This window comes from Dendropsophus ebraccatus, chromosome 1 (assembly GCF_027789765.1).
Source record: "Dendropsophus ebraccatus isolate aDenEbr1 chromosome 1, aDenEbr1.pat, whole genome shotgun sequence".
NCBI lineage: Eukaryota > Metazoa > Chordata > Amphibia > Anura > Hylidae > Dendropsophus > Dendropsophus ebraccatus.
Window position 1 is genome coordinate 132,967,744 of NC_091454.1, and position 21,218 is coordinate 132,988,961.

A 21,218-nucleotide genomic window follows, 5' to 3' on the forward strand; every position below is an offset into this window, starting at 1 on the left:
GGTCCTTTCGATACTCCGTAGTGCAACTCTGTTATGTCACTCATCTTATAAACTGCCATACGAGCATTGTGTATACATTGCACTAAACCTGGTTAGGTAACAGTGCTTATTTTTTTATTTTAATATTAATTTGCCATACCAATGAAACTACCAATATATTTTTTAGGCATAATAGTCAATACATGTTATAGGAGTTGGCCGCTTAATAGTAAAAGTGTTTAGTGTACAATATTAGGCTATGTTCACACAGCGTAAAAGTACGGCCGTTGTTGCAATCGGCAACAACGGCCGTACTTTGTACGAAAAGACACACTGCATGTTCTTCTATGGGATCCCGGTAGGAGCGTATACACATAGTATATGCTCCGGCCGGGATCCCCAGCGGCGCCGCAAACAACTGGCATGTCAGTTTTCTGTGGTCACTATTCATTGAATAGCGGCCGTAGAAAACCATGTCTCTGGCTCCAGCCGCTTGCTTCATAGTGTGCAGTGGGAAGTTCTAATGCAGGCGCGCACGGATGTGCCCGCATCAGAACTTTACTGCCATAAAGATCATCTAGCTGGTACTGCAGTACCGGCCAGGATGATCTTTGCAGGGACCGGCCGGTAAAATAGGCCGTGTGAACTTGGCCTCAGTAGGTATACTCACTGCACTCACTGACAGCAGCTCCCTGTGTACTTCATAATTCTGTCCATAGGATGGCCAGCATGGAGAAGGAACCATGCCCGGCCCCAGTGTTCTCCATAGACATAAACAGGCTCAGTGATGGACAATGTGGGTGGAGCATGGTGACATGTTCCTCCATGCTCAGCTATGTTATGGACAGAATTACCACAGAGCAGGATGACACAGCCTTGAAGAGGGGAGTCTGATTTTTGCTCTGTGAGGTACACTGGGAGTTGCCTTACGCCCGCTGTTTTAAACGCTGTTCTCCTTTGGATTATTTTAGAAGATAATAACCCCTGACACTGGTGCCAGATATGATTTTAGAACAGGCCAACTGGCATACATTGACAGGTGACTCACAGGATTAACTTCACCCAGGAGATCTGTGGACAGTCAGCTAAGCTTTTCATAAGAACACTATACTAAAGTAATGTATGCAACTGTTTAAATGCTTGGAGTTACACACAGTTCTGACAAGTGTTGTAACCAAATATTGTATCTAGCTCTAGTCCACTGAGGATGTACAGATATAAATATGCCAACATGGCTGCAAAAGACACTGTGATCTTGATTTGTTGTATATAGTTTGGACATAAGATATAGTATGTTCAAGTTGGGCATGGATGATGGTATAACCAAACATTGTACATTATGATACAAAAGAATTTGGAACCCTTATCTATGGCATAATTGTTCATCATGTATATATATATATATATATATATATATATATATATATATATATATATACATTTAGCAGGGAGTAAAATACTCATGTTTCTAACGCAAGTGCTTGTCCAATGGTAATGAATTGATGTGGGCTACATGCTACGTGAAATGTGAACCTCTCTGTGTTTCCAATCACTAGTGAATGGCTTAAAGCCCAAGAGACTTATCTCAATTTCTAGCACAGATTGTAACCTTACCACACAAGATGATAGGTTTCTCTTCCTATACATTCAATTCAAAAGCAATTGCCTGACTATTAGGCAAATCTTTCTATAAACTGCACTTACTATACCTGAGAAACCAGCTAATAGGACATCTGCTGTTCAGGAGATCATTCTCTTTGTAGAAAACGGGTCTGTATTATTGGCATTGAAATTGGTTATACACTAATTTATGTAAATGTGCAATATACAAAGAGAAAGGTTGTGTATCGAGTGCAATTCTGTATACCATGTACAATTAGGAGAACATGAAGAATCTATTACATGATTTTTTGTGTTACTAAACATAAATTAATCAGCTCAGATATATTTTCCTAGGCATCTTGAGGTTCCCAGTCTGCTTGACCTCTCATGCGTCTGGGCAACTCAGAAGATGTTACATTGAATATTATACTTTTCTTTAAAACATGGTGACAACAAATGCAATTTTATAGTGAAAGTTGATCCTTACCAAGACATTGTACTGGGAGACGGATATATTGTTTGGGTGGACAGTGAGCCTGACACACTGCTTCATCTCTGATGCAAATCTTCTGGCCTCATGAGATCGTTCACATCTCTCTTTTCTTGTACAGCTGTAAAAAAAAAAAAAGAAGAGGAACCATTTATCATATGTTTAAAAAATACAGTCAAGTTTTATAAGGCCGTTAACACATTTTGGATATAAATAAAATTTTGCACAGGTCCGACTCTAAAATATGTGTTACATCCCATGACAGTCTTTAACCCTTGCATGCAGATGGGTTTCCACAACACTGCTCACGTGCAAGAAATAATTTCTCTCTAGATTTTTGATGCTGCCACAATTCTGTGCATCAATGAGAGATATTCAGTTGTAAATCTGAGATCTCTGCTGGTAGATTTTTAAATAACTTATATATGTGGTTAAAATTCAACATAAGTTAAAATACTCAAACATTTTCCAAGCAGAAAAGCAAGAGCCATTTAATATACAGTAACTCTAGATGCCACATTTCCCAGTACATTGTGAGGCATACACACTACTATCAGTTAAGTAAAGTCAAAGGGGGATTCAGTAAGACTGGGAAGTGCTGGGCTTAAAGGGGTAGTGCGGTGTAAAGCATTTATTCACTAAATCGCACACATTACAAAGTTATACAACTTTGTAATGTGTGTTATTTAAGTGAATGGCCCCCTTCCCCATGTTTCCCCCCACCCATGCTAGACCCAGAAGTGTGGTGCATTATACTTATGGAATCGCTGTCAACCCCGGACGCCATCTGGGGACAATGACGTCATCTTAAGGAGGCTGGCCAGACCACTCCATAGTTATGCTCAGCCAATCGCGTCTGAGCAGCTGATGACGCGCTGGAGCTGGGGGGGCATGAGAGAGGCTGGAGTGGTCCGGCTGGTCTCCTGAAGATGACATCATTGTCCCAAGATTCTGTAAGTATACTGCACCACACTTACGGGTCTAGCGTGGGTGGGGGGAAACGTGGTGAAGGGGGCCATTCACTTAAATAACACACATTACAAAGTTGTATAACTATGTAATGTGTGCGATTTAGTGAATAAATGTGTTACACCGCATTATCCCTTTAAGGGTACCTTCACACCTACCGGATCCACAGCGGATCTCACTTCTGCGGATTTGAAGCGTGAATCGCTGCGGATCCAGTATCAATTCACCCCTATCAATTCACCCCTATTGACATCCCGCTGTGAATATGTGCTTTAACTCCCTGGTGCCCGCAGCCCCGCCGTCGCATCCCCCCATCCCCGGTGGCGGCACATCCCCCCCCATCCCAGCCACATTCCCCCATCAGCCCATCTCCGGCCCGCCGAGAGCATACATTACCTGCTCGGCGGCGCGGCTGCAGTGAGGCTCCCGTCTCCGGTCCTGGGGGTGGGCTGATGGGGGGATGTGGCCGGGATGGGGGGGATGCGACGGCGGGGATGCGGGAACCAGGGAGTTAAAGCACATATTCACAGCGGGATGTCAATCCCGCTGCGAATATGTGCTATCATAGGGGTGAATTGATACCGGATCCACAGCGGTTCTCGGCATTTTTTGTTTAATGAAAGTATTGCATTGCCCCCCAAAAGTTGTACAAATTACCAATATACACTTATTACGGGAAATGCTTATAAAGTGCTTTTTTCCCTGCACTTACTATTGCATCAAGGCTTCTCTTCCTGGATAAAATGGTGATGTCACGACCCGACTCCCAGAGCTGTTTGGGCTGTGGCTACTGGAGAGGATGATGGCAGGGGGACACTGAGGGACACAGGGCACTGGAGGGACACTGAGAATCTCCCTGCCATCATCTTCTCCAGCAGCCACAGCCCGCACAGCTCTGGGAGTCATGTCGTGACATCACCATTTTATCAAGGAAGTGAAGCCTTGATGCAGTAGTAAGTGCAGGGAAAAACCACTTTATAAGCATTTCCCGTAATAAGTGTATATTGGTAATTTGTACAAATTTTGGGGGGCAATACAATACTTTCATTAAACAAAAAAATGCCGAACTTCTCCCTTTAGTAAACCTTGGCAACTTTAAGATCTCACAGGAATTATCACTTCTTAATAAATCCCAGTCAGCTGAAGCTACTCCAGCACAAATTCATGTAGTCATAAACAGTTATTACATAGTAAGTTTGAAAAAGACACTGGTCCAACCAAGTTCAACCAAGCGAGGGGAGACAATGATGAAGGGGAGGGGTTGAATTGATAATTTGTATTTCTCTACATACACATTAATGTCATTTTGTTCTAAGAACATGCCTAAGCCTGTTTTCTTGTAAGGTTAATTTATATACTCAAGAAGTTGATTTCAAGTTGGTTTCAAGTTTAACCAAGTTTAATTTATTTTAATAATTCCATTAATTATCTTATATTAACAATTTTATTTTAACATATTATTGTTACATGTATCCATTTCTATATTCTGATTATAATTTGTTAATTTCATTGTGTGTACATCCTTATGGGGCACCCAACTTGCCTGATCTGTTTTTAACAACATTTAGGAGATACATGCATTTACAGCAAGCCCTATGGACATGGCACAGTAGATTGAAGCTGACACTATTCACTTGAAAGGAAGAGGTTTCTAGTCATGCTCTGTGACCTGTAGAGAGGAAATTTCACAGAGGAGAAGTCTAATCTCTGGGCTTCATCTATTGTTAATGGTGGCTGTTATCCATAAACTGGTGTCACCTTTCACTCTTATCCTGTCTCGGATGATAAGGAGGAGACTACAGGAAAGTGATCAGTACAGAAGATCTTAGTTTTAGATCTAGCAGTCAGAATGAAAACTGAAAAACTTCAGAATTATTTTATAATATAAACAGTAAAATAGCGGATTAGACAAATGTCATTACCCAAAAAATTCTTTACAATATTTTTAGTATGTAAACAATAGGTAATTTTCTGTTGACACATTTCCTTTAAAAATTCTAATCATCTTCATAATTATACAAGTCTGGTGTATAGAACTCAATACCAAGGCCCGTTTCAAATGGACTTAATCGTACTGCATTTTAATATCCCTATTGCTATAAATTCAGTGCACAGAACCCCAGGAGGTTTAGTCATTGCAGCCATATTATGGATACTAAAATGCGTCCAGCATTAAGTCAGGCTTTCAGGGTGATATGCAGTAATGAGAGAACAAAGCTAAGGAAAACCAAAGATCTCATTTTGAATCCTTCATACTATTATAAAAAAAAGTTAGAAAGCAGAATGCAAATGAATTTTCCACCAGCATCTAGAAAAACATGTCTTTTACTGTATTTTATAAATATGCAAGAGTTCCTAATGGTAATTCTCAGAGGCAATGCATCCACTGTACTGGGTTAAGTGTATAAAACTCTTGCAAACCGAGGCAGATGCCGATAGTGCAGCAGGGGAGCTATTAGCCGTGAAAACAAAACCGCTCTCATCAGATCTTTCAAAGAGAAAAGGGAGCTTGGCACAGCAGAGACACCCACTGAAATTCTACCAATCAGATATGATTTAATTAGCAGAAAGTCAGAGGAATGCAATATTGGTATATGCCTCCTCAAATGGAGAACTCATTAGAAATCCCTGGTCAATTAATCTATGCTAATGGCAATGTTTATTTTATTTTATTTATTTATTTTAAAAATCTGCTTCAAGAAATTGAGATGAATGTTTTATACTGGGGAACTCTTTAGTACAATAAGAAGCCATCTAATATCCGGGGATTTTTATGGAACAACTTCTGCTATGGTGGGAGAAAACAAAACACATGCACCTACTCTTTTATTTGCTTAGTATTCTCAATGTCCATTGATCATGATCATTTATTCCAGCAATATGTAGCGTTAAACAAAGGCCATTCAGTGTGTGAATATTGCCTTAGACTTTTGTTTTCCTTTAACACGATACACACAGCTACACAATATTGATCACCTTTTAGTAAAATGTGAGACCACATTACTTTTGAATCTGTTTTTGCCAATGTATGTTTAATATCAAAATCACAGATTAGGGCTGGATTCACACGCTGTAACTGTGCGGCTGTATTTTTTATGCGGCTGTAAATGTGCGGGTGAAACTCCGGCCGTGGGAAAAAATAGACATGCGGCTCAAAACATACGGTCATTTACTTGGAAATCTGGTTCAACTAAAAATAACAAATAAAATGTTAAGAAAGTGATGGAAACACCTCTGGATGCATCTGGGAAAGCAGGGAACACAGTTTACATGAATCGCTATTACCGGGGTTTGCGATCCTCTGCACTATAGCCGATGTCTCTCATGGTTAATATATTGAATTAATAAAACACATTTTCTGTCTAATAAAGTCCCTTTTATTGTTCAATAATTAAATGTAAACGATTCCATCATTTTGCAATTAAATATACTGTTAAAATAAATATATATATATAAATAAATGTATATTTATATATATATTTATTTTTTGACAGTATATTTAATTGCACAATGATGGATTCGTTAGAATTAAATTATTGACCAACGAAACTGAATTTATTTAAACGAAAATGTGTTTTCTTAATTAAATATTAATTAGTACAGGAAACTCCATAAGCCGGTAATTCATATTCCCGGCAATAGAGCATTCTGTACTAATCATCACTTAACTTTAATGAAAACATCAAATGTTTCTTCTAATTATGTTATCACAATAGCATTATTAGAAGAAACATTTAGAATTATATGTGCGCTCAGCTGATTGGCTGATCGGCTGAGCGCACATATAATTAGCGGGTCCGCAGCACAGTGACTTCATTGTGCTGCGGACCAGCGAAGAGGACGCATCGGGGTGAGTATAGAGCTCTCCCCACCCCCTCCCCAGCACTGCACCCCTCCCAGCAAGGAAGGGGGGTCACTTAACCCCTTCCTTGCTGGGATGGGTGCAGTCTGACATCAGTCTGGCCCCCAGGGGGTTAAGGGGGATGCAATACATCCTCCCTTAACCCCTTGGGCGCCAGACTGTAAGCAGCGATCTGTAAAGATGCTGCATACTGTAAGGTGCACAACACCGCTCACAATGATGGGTGTTGTGCTCCTGTTTGTGTGTTTTTGTGTGTTTCTCCCTTTTTGTTTTTCAGATATCGGTATCCTGGGGATTACGTCGGATTCCATGGACTACGTCGATGACCAGCGTTTTTTTAATGTTTTTTTTAATAAAATGGTCAATGAGGGGTGTGGGGGTGTTTTTATTTGAATAAAAAAATTTGTAAACTTGTGTCTTGTCTTTATTTCTTTACTTTATAGACTTAGTAGTGGAAGCCGTCTAATAGACGGAATCCATTACTAAGTCGGGGCCTAGTGTTAGCCGGTATAAAATGGCTAACACTAACCCCCTATTATTACCCCAGTACTCAATGCCACCAGGGGTACTGGGAAGAGCCGGGTGCCAGTGGTCCTGGAGCGTCAAAATTGGCGCTCCTGGACCGGGCGGCAGCAGGCTGGTAAGATTTAGGCTGGGGAGGGCCTAAACCAATGGCTCTTCCCACCCTGGTGTTACCAGGCTGCTGTCGTTTGGTTTTTAACCCGGCTGGTTATAAAAATAGGGGGGACCCTATGCGTTTTTTTTTTTTAAATAAATAAATAATTAAAAAAAAAACGCATAGGGTCCCCCCTATTTTTATAACCAGCCGGGTTAAAAACCAAACGACAGGAGCCTGGTAACACCAGGGTGGGAAGAGCCATTGGTTTAGGCCCTCCCCAGCCTAAATCTTACCAGCCTGCTGCCGCCCGGTCCAGGAGCGCCAATTTTGACGCTCCAGGACCACTGGCACCCGGCTCTTCCCAGTACCCCTGGTGGCATTGGGTACTGGGGTAATAATAGGGGGTTAGTGTTAGCCATTTTATACCGGCTAACACTAGGCCCCGACTTAGTAATGGATTCCGTCTATTAGACGGCTTCCACTACTAAGTCTATAAAGTAAAGAAATAAAGACAAGACACAAGTTTACAAATTTTTTTATTCAAATAAAAACACCCCCACACCCCTCATTGACCATTTTATTAAAAAAAACATTAAAAAACGCTGGTCATCGACGTAGTCCATGGAATCCGACGTAATCCCCAGGATACCGATATCTGAAAAACAAAAAGGGAGAAACACACAAAAACACACAAACAGGAGCACAACACCCATCATTGTGAGCGGTGTTGTGCACCTTACAGTATGCAGCATCTTTACAGATCGCTGCTTACAGTCTGGCCCCCAAGGGGTTAAGGGAGGATGTATTGCATCCCCCTTAACCCCCTGGGGGCCAGACTGATGTCAGACTGCACCCATCCCAGCAAGGAAGGGGTTAACTGACCCCCCCTTCCTTGCTGGGAGGGGTGCAGTGCTGGGGAGGGGGTGGGGAGAGCTCTATACTCACCCCGATGCGTCCTCTTCGCTGGTCCGCAGCACAATGAAGTCACTGTGCTGCGGACCCGCTTATTATATGTGCGCTCAGCCGAACAGCCAATCAGCTGAGCGCACATATAATTCTAAATGTTTCTTCTAATAATGCTATTGTCATAACATAATTAGAAGAAACATTTGATGTTTTCATTAAAGTAAAGTGATGATTAGTACAGAATGCTCTATTGCCGGCATATGAATTAACGGCTTATAGAGCTTCCTGTACTAATTAATATTTAATTAAAAAAACACATTTTCGTTGAAATAAATACAGTTTCGTTGGTCAATAATTTATTTCTAACGAATCCATCATTGTGCAATTCAATATACTGTCAAAAAATAAATATATAGATAAATATACATTTATTTATATATCTATTTTTTTTAACAGTATATTTAATTGCAAAATGATGGATTCGTTAGAAATAAATTATTGATCAACGAAAGTGTCTTGATTACAAAGAAAATGTGTTTGATTAATTTAATATATTAACTATTAGAGGCATCGGCATTCGGCATCATTGCCGGCTATTTTTGAAGTACTCCGTACGGACCGCCTGTCAATCCACGGCCGCATATTCAGCCGCAAACAATGGTCTTGTTCATTTTTTACGGGTCCGTTTACGATAGGGCCGTAGATTCATACATAGTGTGCACTGTGCAGCCGCATATCCTATACTTCCAAGCATACACACGAACCACCAAAAATACCGCCGCACAATTACAGCCGCAAATACAGCCGCACTCTTACAACGTGTGAATCGAGCCTTAGAAGATAATGACCAGAATTTATTACCACTATCAGGCTAAGTTCACACAACGTATAATTTCATTACAAAATGGCCGCAGTTGCAGTTTTGCAACCGCGGACGTTATTTAATAAAATTACCTATCACATTAAAGTCTATGGAATCTTGGCCGCAGTGTATACACACAGGATTCCAAGTGACCCCACAAAAAACAGACATGTCAGTTTTGTGTGGCCACTATTTATTGAATAGCGTCCGCACAACACTGACAGTTCAGACGATGTAATGTCCGGCTCTGGCCGCACTTTAAATTGTCGGCTAAAGTGATTTGGAATGCGGGCATACCCGAATGTTCCCGCATTCCAAATGAAGTTCATCAGGATCACAGAACAGCCGGTGTCTTAGATAGTGTGAACCTGGCCTCAAAGTGCAAACTCAGGCCTCATTCACACATTCCGTGGCATTCAGGTCCTTGTGTCTGCAATGGTTGTCCTCAATCCACGTATAATTTGTCCGTAGTTTATCCATATTCAATCCAGATATTTTGCATATGTGCAAAGTTAGAAGGGTGATAGTTTAATTAAGGTGATCCGTATTTTTTGCAAATGTTATGGATTTAACATTGACGACGTCTGCAAAAAATGCAGATCCCATAGAATTCTATTGGCAATTTGTTCTACATTTATTGTGTGCACTGGGACATGTCTTATTTTTTTGCAGAACGGATAATGGATGCCTAAAACTACTGACAGTGTAAATAGCCCATTGAAATCAATGGGCCTTAAATTTGTCCATAATTGCAGATCCGCAATAACGGACAAATTTATGTAACGCGTGAATAAGACCTAAGAGTAGATAGACTTAAAATGTGCCAGATTTTTCAATGTAATGCTAACAGTTTGATAAGTCTGTCGCATCTGTGGATTGTCTGCTGTAATTTCAGACCAACTATTAGTTTGCTTAATTGTTCTGAGCCTGATTTTGGCACATTTTTTGGCATACTCTGTCTCACCACCTCCGCACTTTTCCCGAGGTCACACCTGTTGAAGCGCCAGTAAACCATTCAGCCTTGGCTAGTGTGTTTAGGCAAAGGACTAGGACAGACAGAGTCAAGGAGGTGCCCAGGCTGCATTGAAAATAACAGAGCTGTATATAAACACGGACAGCTTCCCCATCGCTGCCGGTTTCCTAAGTGCCCAATCTCTGCTGTGGTCCTCTTCTTCACTACTTTACATGACAAGTACTGCAGAGAATGCCTATTCAGCAAAAACAGGATAAAGCCGCTAAGCAGGTAAATACTTCCTGTTGGACAAACCCTTTCATTTTCATCCACAGTGAAGGGCAGCTTAGCTTTAGTACACTTCTGCTCCAAGCGCATCACATATTAGCTGAACATAGAAAAGTAACCTGAAATGTGGAATGGTCTTTAGAGTGACTCTGCGGTTGCTATCGAGTTTTACAGCAATTGTACATTCTAACTAAAAAATCAAGGGACAGTAAGCTGCAAACTTTTATAAGATGTGCATGATATGTGTTAAACATGTACATTCATCGGGACAGACACCTTACATGTACACATTTAACAAATGCCGCTAAATGACATACGTCATTCTAGGTTTAAAAAAAAAATTAAAATAATCACTTAATGCCTCTGTATGAAATAGCACAGTCTGGTGCTTTCTTCAATACAGCATACAAAATGGCAACACTCTTTTGTCCTGTATCCACTGAAGGGGCACCTATGGATTTGTTTGACGTACACGTCAGAATATTTCTCAGCAAAACAGGTCATTTAAAGCAGTGTGAAAAGAGCCTTATAAGACTTCTACTTATACCTCATCATTGCACATAGCTCATTGCCTGTTGTTCTATTTAGCCTTGGACAATAAATAATTGGCCTGCCATCACACATTATGCTATTAGCTCAAAACATATTCAAATTATTTGTGACACTGCTACGTTTGCATTCATTTTCTAAAGTGCACTTTATGTTGCAAAACCCTTGGCTTCTGATTTCAGGCAACCCCTGACTGCGCAAATGTCACAAATAATGAGGGCGCCTGCAGACCATCTCCGGAAAAGTGAAACTTTTGGCTCTGCATGAATGTCTTGTGTGCTGGCTGGAGGGGGCACTGACGCATCATTTCCAAGCACCTTCATGTGTTGTTTATTGAAGATAAGCACAGAAATCATACAGAATGTAAAAGCTCAGATACAAGCAAGGCCTTTTCAGTAGATGCAGCGTCACTGATCTCAGTTAAATTCACCCTTTCTGTCATGTTCTGCCCCACAAACAGATGATTATTGCTAGCACCAAAATGTATGAGAATGTTAACAGTAAACTCCTAGCAACTGAGCCATGCCATGTCACCTATTCACCTAATACACTTAAGGCTTAGGCCCAAACTGCATGTTTTCTGTGCAGTTGATTCCTGTAACTGAGATGCTCATAAAAGAGGATGAATGGCCATTACAGGTTTTTGTTGTCTTGACAGAACTTCACTTTTAGATCGAATCAAGCCAATATAGAAGTATAGAATGCAGAGTCTTTTATGTAAATCTCTTTGAAAATTTAAAAAATGTTGCATTTTTTTTCCAGATTAGAGCATGCAGATTTAGGTCATGTTCACACACTGTAAAATTAAGGTAAAATACGTCTGTAATTTGTATGTAATAATACGGTTGTATTTTCAATGTAATAATGTGCTTCAGTATTTTTGCTCAGTATTTTGGTCATGATTTTTCAACCAAAACCAGGAGTGGATTGAAAACAAAGAAAGGCTATGTTCACACAATTTAGTGGATGGCAAAAATGGCAAAAGACAGCCGTCAGCCATTGTTTTTAAATAATGGCAAATGTTTGTCATTAAATGGCGGCCATCCACTAAATTTCAACAGTGTGTGAAATACTGACCAAAATACTGTCAAAATACTGTTTGAACATAGCCTTAGGTTGTATATCTCAAAATCACATTTAGGCTATGTTCACACAACGTCAAAAATAGAGAAAAAGCGGCCAATTTCATATTTAAAATAACGGCCATTTGTGCCGCAATTTAACTGACTGAAATAGAATGCATCGAAGTCAATGGGAATGCATTGAAGTCAATGGGAAAACAGATGTCCACTGCACGCAGTGTATTGAATAACTGACGTTTTTTGTCACGGACGTAAAAATAATGAGCATGATCATTATTTTCAGACATCTTTTGAAAACAGTGGATTTTTTTATTAGTTCACACACAGTTTTTTACTTTTTCCACTGTTCTTTCTTTGTCTTTACTATTAAATTCAATGGACTTTTCAATTAAGCCGCACCCAAAGGCGAATTAGTAATCCCAAACTAGAATAATATACAAACACCAGTCATTGCCTTTCCGCTCTGAAGAATTGACACGTACATTCCTCAGCGCGGAAGCGCGCAAGCCTCCCATAGACTCCCAGTATGACACGGAGGCTGGCTGGATTCTGTGGCAAAGAATTCTGCCGCAGATTTTGGCCAGTTTTAGGCTATGTTCACACAACGTAATTTTTAAGTAAAGAACGGATGCTGATTGCAATTGCCTCAGCGTCCATTCTTTACTGCAGGGGCGACATTGCATTGAAGTCAATGCAATGTCGCCCGTTGTGTTCACACATCGTTATTCTAACGCCCGATCTTTAGAACAGGCATTAGAATAATGTGCCTGTACATTATTTCCGGATGCTGTTCACTAAACAGCGGCCAGAAACATCAGCTGTTCACACAGCGCAATGTGCAGTGCGGCCGCACATTGCATTAGAGTGAATGGCTAATTGATTTGCGGGCACAGTCGCCATTGCCCGCAAATCAATTGTGAATAAAGAACGTTCCTGCAGCCGATACGGAGGTATTGTATCTATGCTACGTTGCTATGCAACGGACGCTGTTAAACGTGTGAACATAGCCTTACTCTGTGTGAATGGAGCCAACACCACACCCAAAGGCCAATTAGTCCACCTAAACTAGAATAATATACAAACACCATTGCAAGGGGAGGCCAGACAGCTAAATGACCTCTGTTATTTTAGGCTCAAAATGACAGACGTCATTTTAAACGGAGTCAAATAAACGTTGTGTGAACATAGCCTTATGCCGAAAAATGTATATGTGGCCCTATAAGGGATCATGCTATTTTATATCAGTGAGTGTTAAGATGAAAACAATGGTAGTTTAGCCTAGCTTTCCATATGATTCTGATATGGTTGAAAAATGGTTCAGAAGTAGAGTGAAGTCTTCAATTTACTTTAATGCGGCCTTGCAGAATAACTTTTTTTTTATATGGAAATATGTGTTTTTCGGAAATGTGGAATACTTTAAGTTTTTGTAGCCAACATCATCTGATTTTACTTTCTAATGTTTAATACTTTAGCTTCTATATGTTATGTGCTGTGTCACAAAAAATAAAAAGGAATATTGCCTAAACAAATTCACATTCTGCCTCTTTCAAAAACCAATAAAAGATACTATGTTACTGTAAAATGTTATTACCGTTCACTCACAGGTTTAATGACCAGATTTAGTGAAGTCTAAGCCATAAAATTCAGAACCAGAATCTCAGCATTTCACACTCTTGACTTTATGGTGAATGAAGTTAATAAGTTTCAGTAACTTGTGATGTGCAATATGGGTGAACCTGAACTTGCCAATGTTACATTGCAACACTATTCTATTCTGAAATCTAACAAGTCATCCAATGTGCTTTATTAATACTGATTCAAAACATCCCTCTTCAAAAAATGAATATTCACTTTATGTTCACGTTATAATGATATTTACACCAGCCAGACTACTGCTTTTAGAGCAGAGTGGTGGCCTGTAACCTAAACAACCAACTGTCAACAATGGGAGGGAAAGAGCAGGGGTATCAAAACAAGGAAGCAACTTTGCGAAATATATTTGCTAAAATATTGTGAGCCCTACAAGTATAGCTATGTTAGTTTAGATGAGAATACCCCTTTAATAGAGTCCTGTGGAGAGAATAGTATGGGCTACTATCTTAGCTTTGTGTACCTGTTTCCGTTGTGTGCATGAGACCTAATGCACAACATGAATATAACCTATATCAATAAATGTAATGTGAATCATACACCAAAAAAATGAAAGGGAAAAAAGTGCAAATACATACACAGAAAAATAGTGCTAAAAAGAGACAATTCAATCAATAATACATACTGGATAGGAAATGTGTTAAGCATAAGAAAATAGCACTCAGTGTCAGATATACTGTATTTCATATTATTTATTTTTTTTGTTCTTGCAACTGATCTTTTTGTGAACACTTCTAATTGCCTTTTATGTAAGTCTGCGTGTATTTCAGTTTAGCATAAAAACAACATACATAATAAGTCCCACTGGTGAGTCACAGATTTACACTATTACTGGCACAGTGCTTGACAGGGAAAAAAAACAAGAACTGTATTTAAGATTTTGAGCTAGAAATTCACAGTTATTACAATCTCAAATGAGTCCCGATAGGCATATGACTGGACTAATTTAGCAGCTGATGGTCACCCTACAATGATCTGCCATAACAAGTTTACAGTGCAATTCCCCATAAAACGTATAAATTAAATTATAATTCATGATAACACTAAAAAAAAAATATCTTAACAGGTTCAGAGGTACACTTCTATTGAACCTTTTTGGATTTCTTAGAGACTCAGAGTTCTTTGTCAGATTCCTAATACAGTAAATCCAACAGCAAAGAAAAAACAGCAAAAAAAAGGCATGCTCTACCAGACTTTGGGCCACATTTAATAAAGATAGAATTTTATATGCAGGTCCCCCCCCCCCACATTAATTAAAAGGTGCATGACGCTAAATCATTCTAGTGCATTCAGCCAACTTGTCTCCTTCTTCTGCTTTGCTGCTCTTTCTCTTCACTTGTTGACAGCTCATTGTCTAGGTTACACCACTCTGCTCTAAAAACAGTGGTCTGATTGGTGTATATATAGAAATAGTACACACATTTATGTATATTAGACAGTATATATTTACTTTGGGGGGGAACTATCAATGTTGCGCCCCTGGCGTTCGCCAGGAAGATGACGCAGAGTCTTGACTTCTCCCTGGCGTACGCCAGCTGTAACCTCTGCTTATCTGATGGGCAGATGGGGGCATAAAAAGGTGGGGAGGAGGTATGGCCTCCCCCAGCACCAGATTTGTCATGATTTTCACCCCTGAGCAGGTGTATATTTGTCCTGCAGTGTCTGCACCAGGCACAGGGCTGGTCGACTTTACTGAGACTTTACGCCTTCTAGTAAATCTGGCCAGGGAAAAGGATGCTAGGCTTTATTTAAGATTTTATTTATGTCTCCTTCTCCTTCTGTGTCACTACATGTCACATGGTGGTCTGTAAATCTAGTCAACAAGCTGTCAACAATGGAAGGAAAAGAGTAGTAAATCGGGAGATGGAGGAAAGTTTGCTAAATGAATGAATTTGCACAAATATTTAACTTGACAAGTTCTACTAGTATAACAAATGTTAGTTGTGATTAGAATACTCTTTAATCTTTAAAGCATCTTGCACAAGAAAGTCTTAGGGGCACATATATCATTGTCTTTGCACCATTATTTTGGCTGTTGTTTTTGCACACAGTGTAAACTTTTAGGTAAAATATATAAAGATATTTGCACTATTTTTAAGCGGTTTACAAAGACTACACCATTTTTAAATTGTCTAATTTTTTTTGCTCAGAGAGGGCTCCGATTTTACATGCGCCAGATCCTCTTTCAGTAGCAGACACAAGGTCTTGAATCTGCATTGCAGCTCTCCAGGTAGATGATCGAAATCTATACTTGGTCAGACCCTTACATTGTTGCTTGATATCAAGGGAGCTCTTTGGATATTCTACTTTGCATCCTGCTTGCACACAAGATTAATAATCTGAATCTGCAATCAGAAGCACTGTGGGAATCTCTGCAAGTGATTTGGGTATCAAATAGCCCCCTTGGCTTATAAATCAACAGATATTTCATGTGAACTGAAGCCTGGTTTCCTCACACATCATTTTGACCGAAAACTGTCACGGAGAATCAATAATGTTAAAACTACAGTCAGTTTCCAGTATTTTAGATGCAAATATGTATAGAGAATAGCACAGTCGGTGCAGCCACACCAAAGTTACAATGGCCATTAAGTAATGGTAACTTATAGACCCACTACAGAAAAGTAAATATATGCCTTCTATGAACATATATGAGCTGAATTTGGCACAAGTAGCTTCAATTTAGTGACAAGAAAAATCAAGTTTTGACATAACTTCTTGACGCATTAAATGACACTTTATCAGGAGCAGTTTATGGCAAGAACTGTCATAAAGTGCTTAGTAATTGCAGGCCTTTGTACAGGATGTGTTGTGGGATTCTCCCCTCGAAGTAATGCATCTGTTAAAGCGCACACAGTGGCCATGTGACTCTATGCAGGTTCCATGTCCTTCATACTGGATCCATATGCTTTTTCATGCAGCAAAAAGTAAAGGTAAATTGATGAGGCTACTTGCAAAATGGACTCCCTTTTCTTTCAGTTAAAGAGTCACTGTCATGAAAAATAATGTTAAACATGTCATCATGCGGAGACCCACTGGAATCAGGAGATATAGCCTGGGAGAGATCGCTGCACCAGCGCGATCTACTTATGGCCAAACATAGTCTCATAGACTTAAATAGTCGGAATCGACCAATATACTGATATAGCCAGGGATTGGTTTGCGCTACTGCCACGCTCTCTCCCTGGCTATATCTCCTATTTACAAAGAGACCCGCTGTGATGACATGTTAAAAGCTATTTTTCATTACAGGTACCCTTTAACTACAGTTGGTGAGTAGACCCCTTTTTTCTCACTTACCCATCCTGAGTGATAATTAAGCAGTTATAAAGGCACAATAGTCCTAAACCTGGAGCTGCTACTAAGAGCCATAATACAAGGCTCAATTAAAGGAGGAAGCTACTACATGCACAGACAGCGAGTGTGAGGAGTGGAGGTGTGGGAGGGTATGCCCCTTAGATCGTTTGGGTGGCCAATTGAAGTCAGTGGTGGTCTGCGGCAGCTGAACCTGTTACATGGAGTGACGTGCAGCAGACATCATGCATGTCGGACGATCGTGCTCTTTTAACAGGTACTATTACACCGAACGAAATACGGCCGATAATCGTTTGGTGTAGTAGGGCCCTAAGTGTGGCTTCACACACAGTTTTTTGTAGCGTTTTTCTGGCCTCTAAAAAAACATCTGAAAAACGGGCAAAGCTTATCTTGGCAGGATTTTTTGAGAGGTGCTTTTGACATTAGATGTGAATTGCTTTTTTTGCCTGGTAATTTGTGTGCTTCCAGGAGTGTTTTTTTCCCCCAGAATTAATGGGTGAATAGGAAAGTTTACCCCCTTCATGTCATTTCCTCAGTAGAGTTCTATTTACACCTGCCTCCTTGTTTGGAGGTTCATGCTTTCTCATAGGACATTTACACTAGTTTATGTAGGAAAAATAGCTATGCTGCATAGCAAGCTGTTATGTCTGTGATGTCAATTAGGAATATTACAAAAATATCATACAAATACACACATGAGTACACTAACTAAGAAATATAAAATAAGGCCCATTTTCATACTGGTTAAGCTAAGGCACATCTACTACAAGTCTAGAATGCACGGTGAAAAAAGCACCAGAACACCAAGGGAACGTGAGTCCTCTGGGGAACTTATTTTACTCTTCGCAGCAAGAGAGCAGCAATATGGCTGAAATTCTTGTTTCTCAGGAATGAATGACATAGCTGCTGGGCAAAAACGAAGCAAAAAAACGCCATAGACATAAGCACTGGCATTTTTGAGACGAACAGAAAAAATTTCATTGAACTCTATGGGAGAAAAATTCCACAGCTTGCATAAAATAACTGCATGCCTGAGACCAAGAAAATAAAGATACCAGAGAGGACAGAAAAATGCCACAGACAAAATCACCATGTATGTATGTATGTATGCCATTCACTGGCAGCTAACATCTTCCAGTCTGCATTTTTACCCAAATAAACACCATTGCATTTTGTTTTTTATTTATTTATTTTTTTTGCATTTTTGTGTTTTGAGGAGCAGGTGGCATACAGGGACAGGAGAAAGAACGATGATCCTCCTTCTGTCCTTGTATCACTTGAAATTATATACTTGTTCTTCTTTTTATTTTAGTAGTCTCAGGGCAGTTTCTAGGTAATTTTGACTACAGGGCGAATCTTGATAAAAGCCCCCCCCCATACACACTACGCCATTCGCCCCCCCCAACACACACACTCTAACACACCTAACCCCCCGACACACACTATGCCCCCTGACCCCCTCCTGCACACACTATCCCCCCTGACCCCCCCTCCTCCACACACTATCCCCCCTGACCCCCCCCTCCTCCAAACACCATCCCCCTGACCCCTCCTTCTCCACACACTATCCCCCCTGACACCCCCTCCTCCAAACACTATGGCCCCTACCCCCCCTTCTCCACACGCTATCCCCCTGACCCCCCCTCCTTCACACACTATCCCCCCTGACCCCCCCTCCTCCACACACTATCCCCCTGACCCCCCCTTCTCCACACACTATCCCCCCTGACCCCCCCTCCTCCACACATTATCCCCCTAACCCCCCTCCTCCACACACTATCCCCCCTGACCCCCCTTCTCCACACACTATCCCCCCTGACCTCCCCCTTCTCCACACTATCCCCCTGACCTCCCCCTTCTCCACACACTATCCCCCCTGACCCCCCCTTCTCCACACACTATCCCCCCTGACCCCCCTTCTCCACACACAATCCACCCTGACCCCCCCTTCTCCACACAGTATCCCCCCTGACCCCCCCTTCTCTACACACTATCCCCCCTGACCCCCCCTCCTCCACACACTATCCCCCCTGACCCCCCCCCCCTCCTCCACACACTATCCCCCCTTCTCCACACACTACCCCCCCTGACCCCCCTCCTTCACACACTATCCCCCCTTCTCCAAACACTATCCCCCTAACCCCCCCTCCTCCACACACAATCCCCCTGCCCCCCCCTCCACACACTATACCCCTGACCCCCCTTCTCCACACACAAACCCCTGGACCCCCCACCCCCTCCTCCACACACTATCCCCCCTTCTCCACAATATCCCCCCTGACCCCCCCTTCTCCACACACTATCCCCCCTAACCCCCCTTCCTCCACACACTATCCCCCCTGACCCCCCCCTCCTCCACACACTATCCCCCCTTCTCCACACACTACCCCCCTGACCCCCCTCCTTCACACACTATCCCCCCTTCTCCAAACACTATCCCCCCTAACCCCCCCTCCTCCACACACAATCCCCCTGACCCCCCCTCCAAACACTATACCCCTGACCACCCTTCTCCACACACAATCCCCTGGACCCCCCACCCCCTCCTCCACACACTATCCCCACTTCTCCATACACTATCCCCCCTGCCCCCCCCCCCTTCTCCACACATTATACCCCCTAACCCCCCCCCCTCCTCCACACACAATCCCCCTGACCCCCCCTCCTCCACACACTATACCCCTGACCCCCCTTCTCCACACACAATCCCCCGGACCCCCCACCCCCTCCTCCACACACTATCCCCCCTGACCCCCCCCCCCCTTCTCCACACACTATATCCCCTGCCCCCCCTTCTCCACACACTATACCCTCCCCGTCCTCCACACACAATCCCCCGGACCCCCACCCCCTCCTCCACACACTATCCCTCTGACCCCTTCCTCCTCACACATATACACTACCCCACTTCATATTACATAGATGGCTGCCTTCTCACCTCTCAGATGAGTGCTGCAGCGGTATTAGTGCGCATCGCCCGGCATCTCGCCCCCCCGGTCTGTCAGATCCCGTCCGCAGCTGCTGTGACCGCGCTCATGTGACTTGTCCCGGCCGTCCCTGCGCCTCACCTACTGCCCGCACTCCTCCAATCAGCGCAGAGCGGGAGCGTGGGGCCGCTGCGGCCGGCCGTGGCGAACACGCTGATTGGCTGCGTGCGCCACGGCCGGCCGCTGCGGCCCCAAGCTCCCGATCTGCGCTGATTGGAGGAGTGCAGGCAGTAGGTGAGGCGCAGGGACGGCCGGGGCAAGTCACATGAGCGCGGTCACGGCAGCTGCGGACGGGATTGTCGCTCATATGAGCGTCCCGTGCCGCTCAACTGACAGATCGGGGGGGCGAGATGCCGGACGGCCGGGTGACGGTCTGGGTGTGGGGGCGCGTGGTGCGCTATCCAACCCAGGCTGTGTGAGGTCCCGGGGGAGCCACCAGCGCCCCCTAACTCTCGGCGCCCCGCGCCATTGCCCGGCCTGCCCGGTGCAAGAAACGGCCCTGAGTAGTCTTGCCTCTATCCTTCCCATGTACTTTGGTACCAAAACAGCGTGGGCTGTGGATGAGCAGAGAGAACAAGTCTCCACACTGGGTCAGAAGGTTGTGAAGCTGCACACCAGTGACTTTTACTGCTTCTACATCTGTTGCTGCCATTAGCCATTTATTCTCTCTACCACTTTTCCATTTCACTATATCTGTATGTCTCTGTCTGTTTTCTACTCTTCCTCGATGACGTGTTTATCTGTTTCTATATTCTTGTGAGACATTCTACATGCAGACTGAATGTTGTGCAATATGCAACCGTACATCATATATGTATGTGTTTTTGACCAATTTTTACACGTTTTACATATACAGTAGCATGAGTGGTATAGATGTGACTCTACCCTTATCTGTGACAAAAATTTAAAATGTACAATAAAAAAAAGTTGCATGTTCTTTATATTCCCCAATTTTAATGCAACTGCTAGGCTGAATTCACATGGGGCAGATTGGTTTCAGATATTTCTGAGACGGAAAATCAGAAAAATTTATGTGAATGTGGTTGTTTCGGCAGCATGCACATGGATTTCTGCAATCCCCCACATAGATGAATGAAACAGTGGCA

General features: G+C 42.3%; 1 protein-coding gene across 1 annotated transcript in view; it reads right to left on the reverse strand.

Annotated features, from left to right (window-relative positions):
• Positions 1-21,218, reverse strand: part of PLXNA4 (plexin A4) — a 614,893-nt gene that overhangs the window by 187,032 nt on the left and 406,643 nt on the right. Inside the window, exon 6 of the mRNA XM_069979087.1 lies at positions 2,069-2,192. Within this exon, the coding sequence (XP_069835188.1) occupies positions 2,069-2,192 (124 nt within the window). The remainder of the gene's footprint in view (positions 1-2,068; positions 2,193-21,218) is intronic.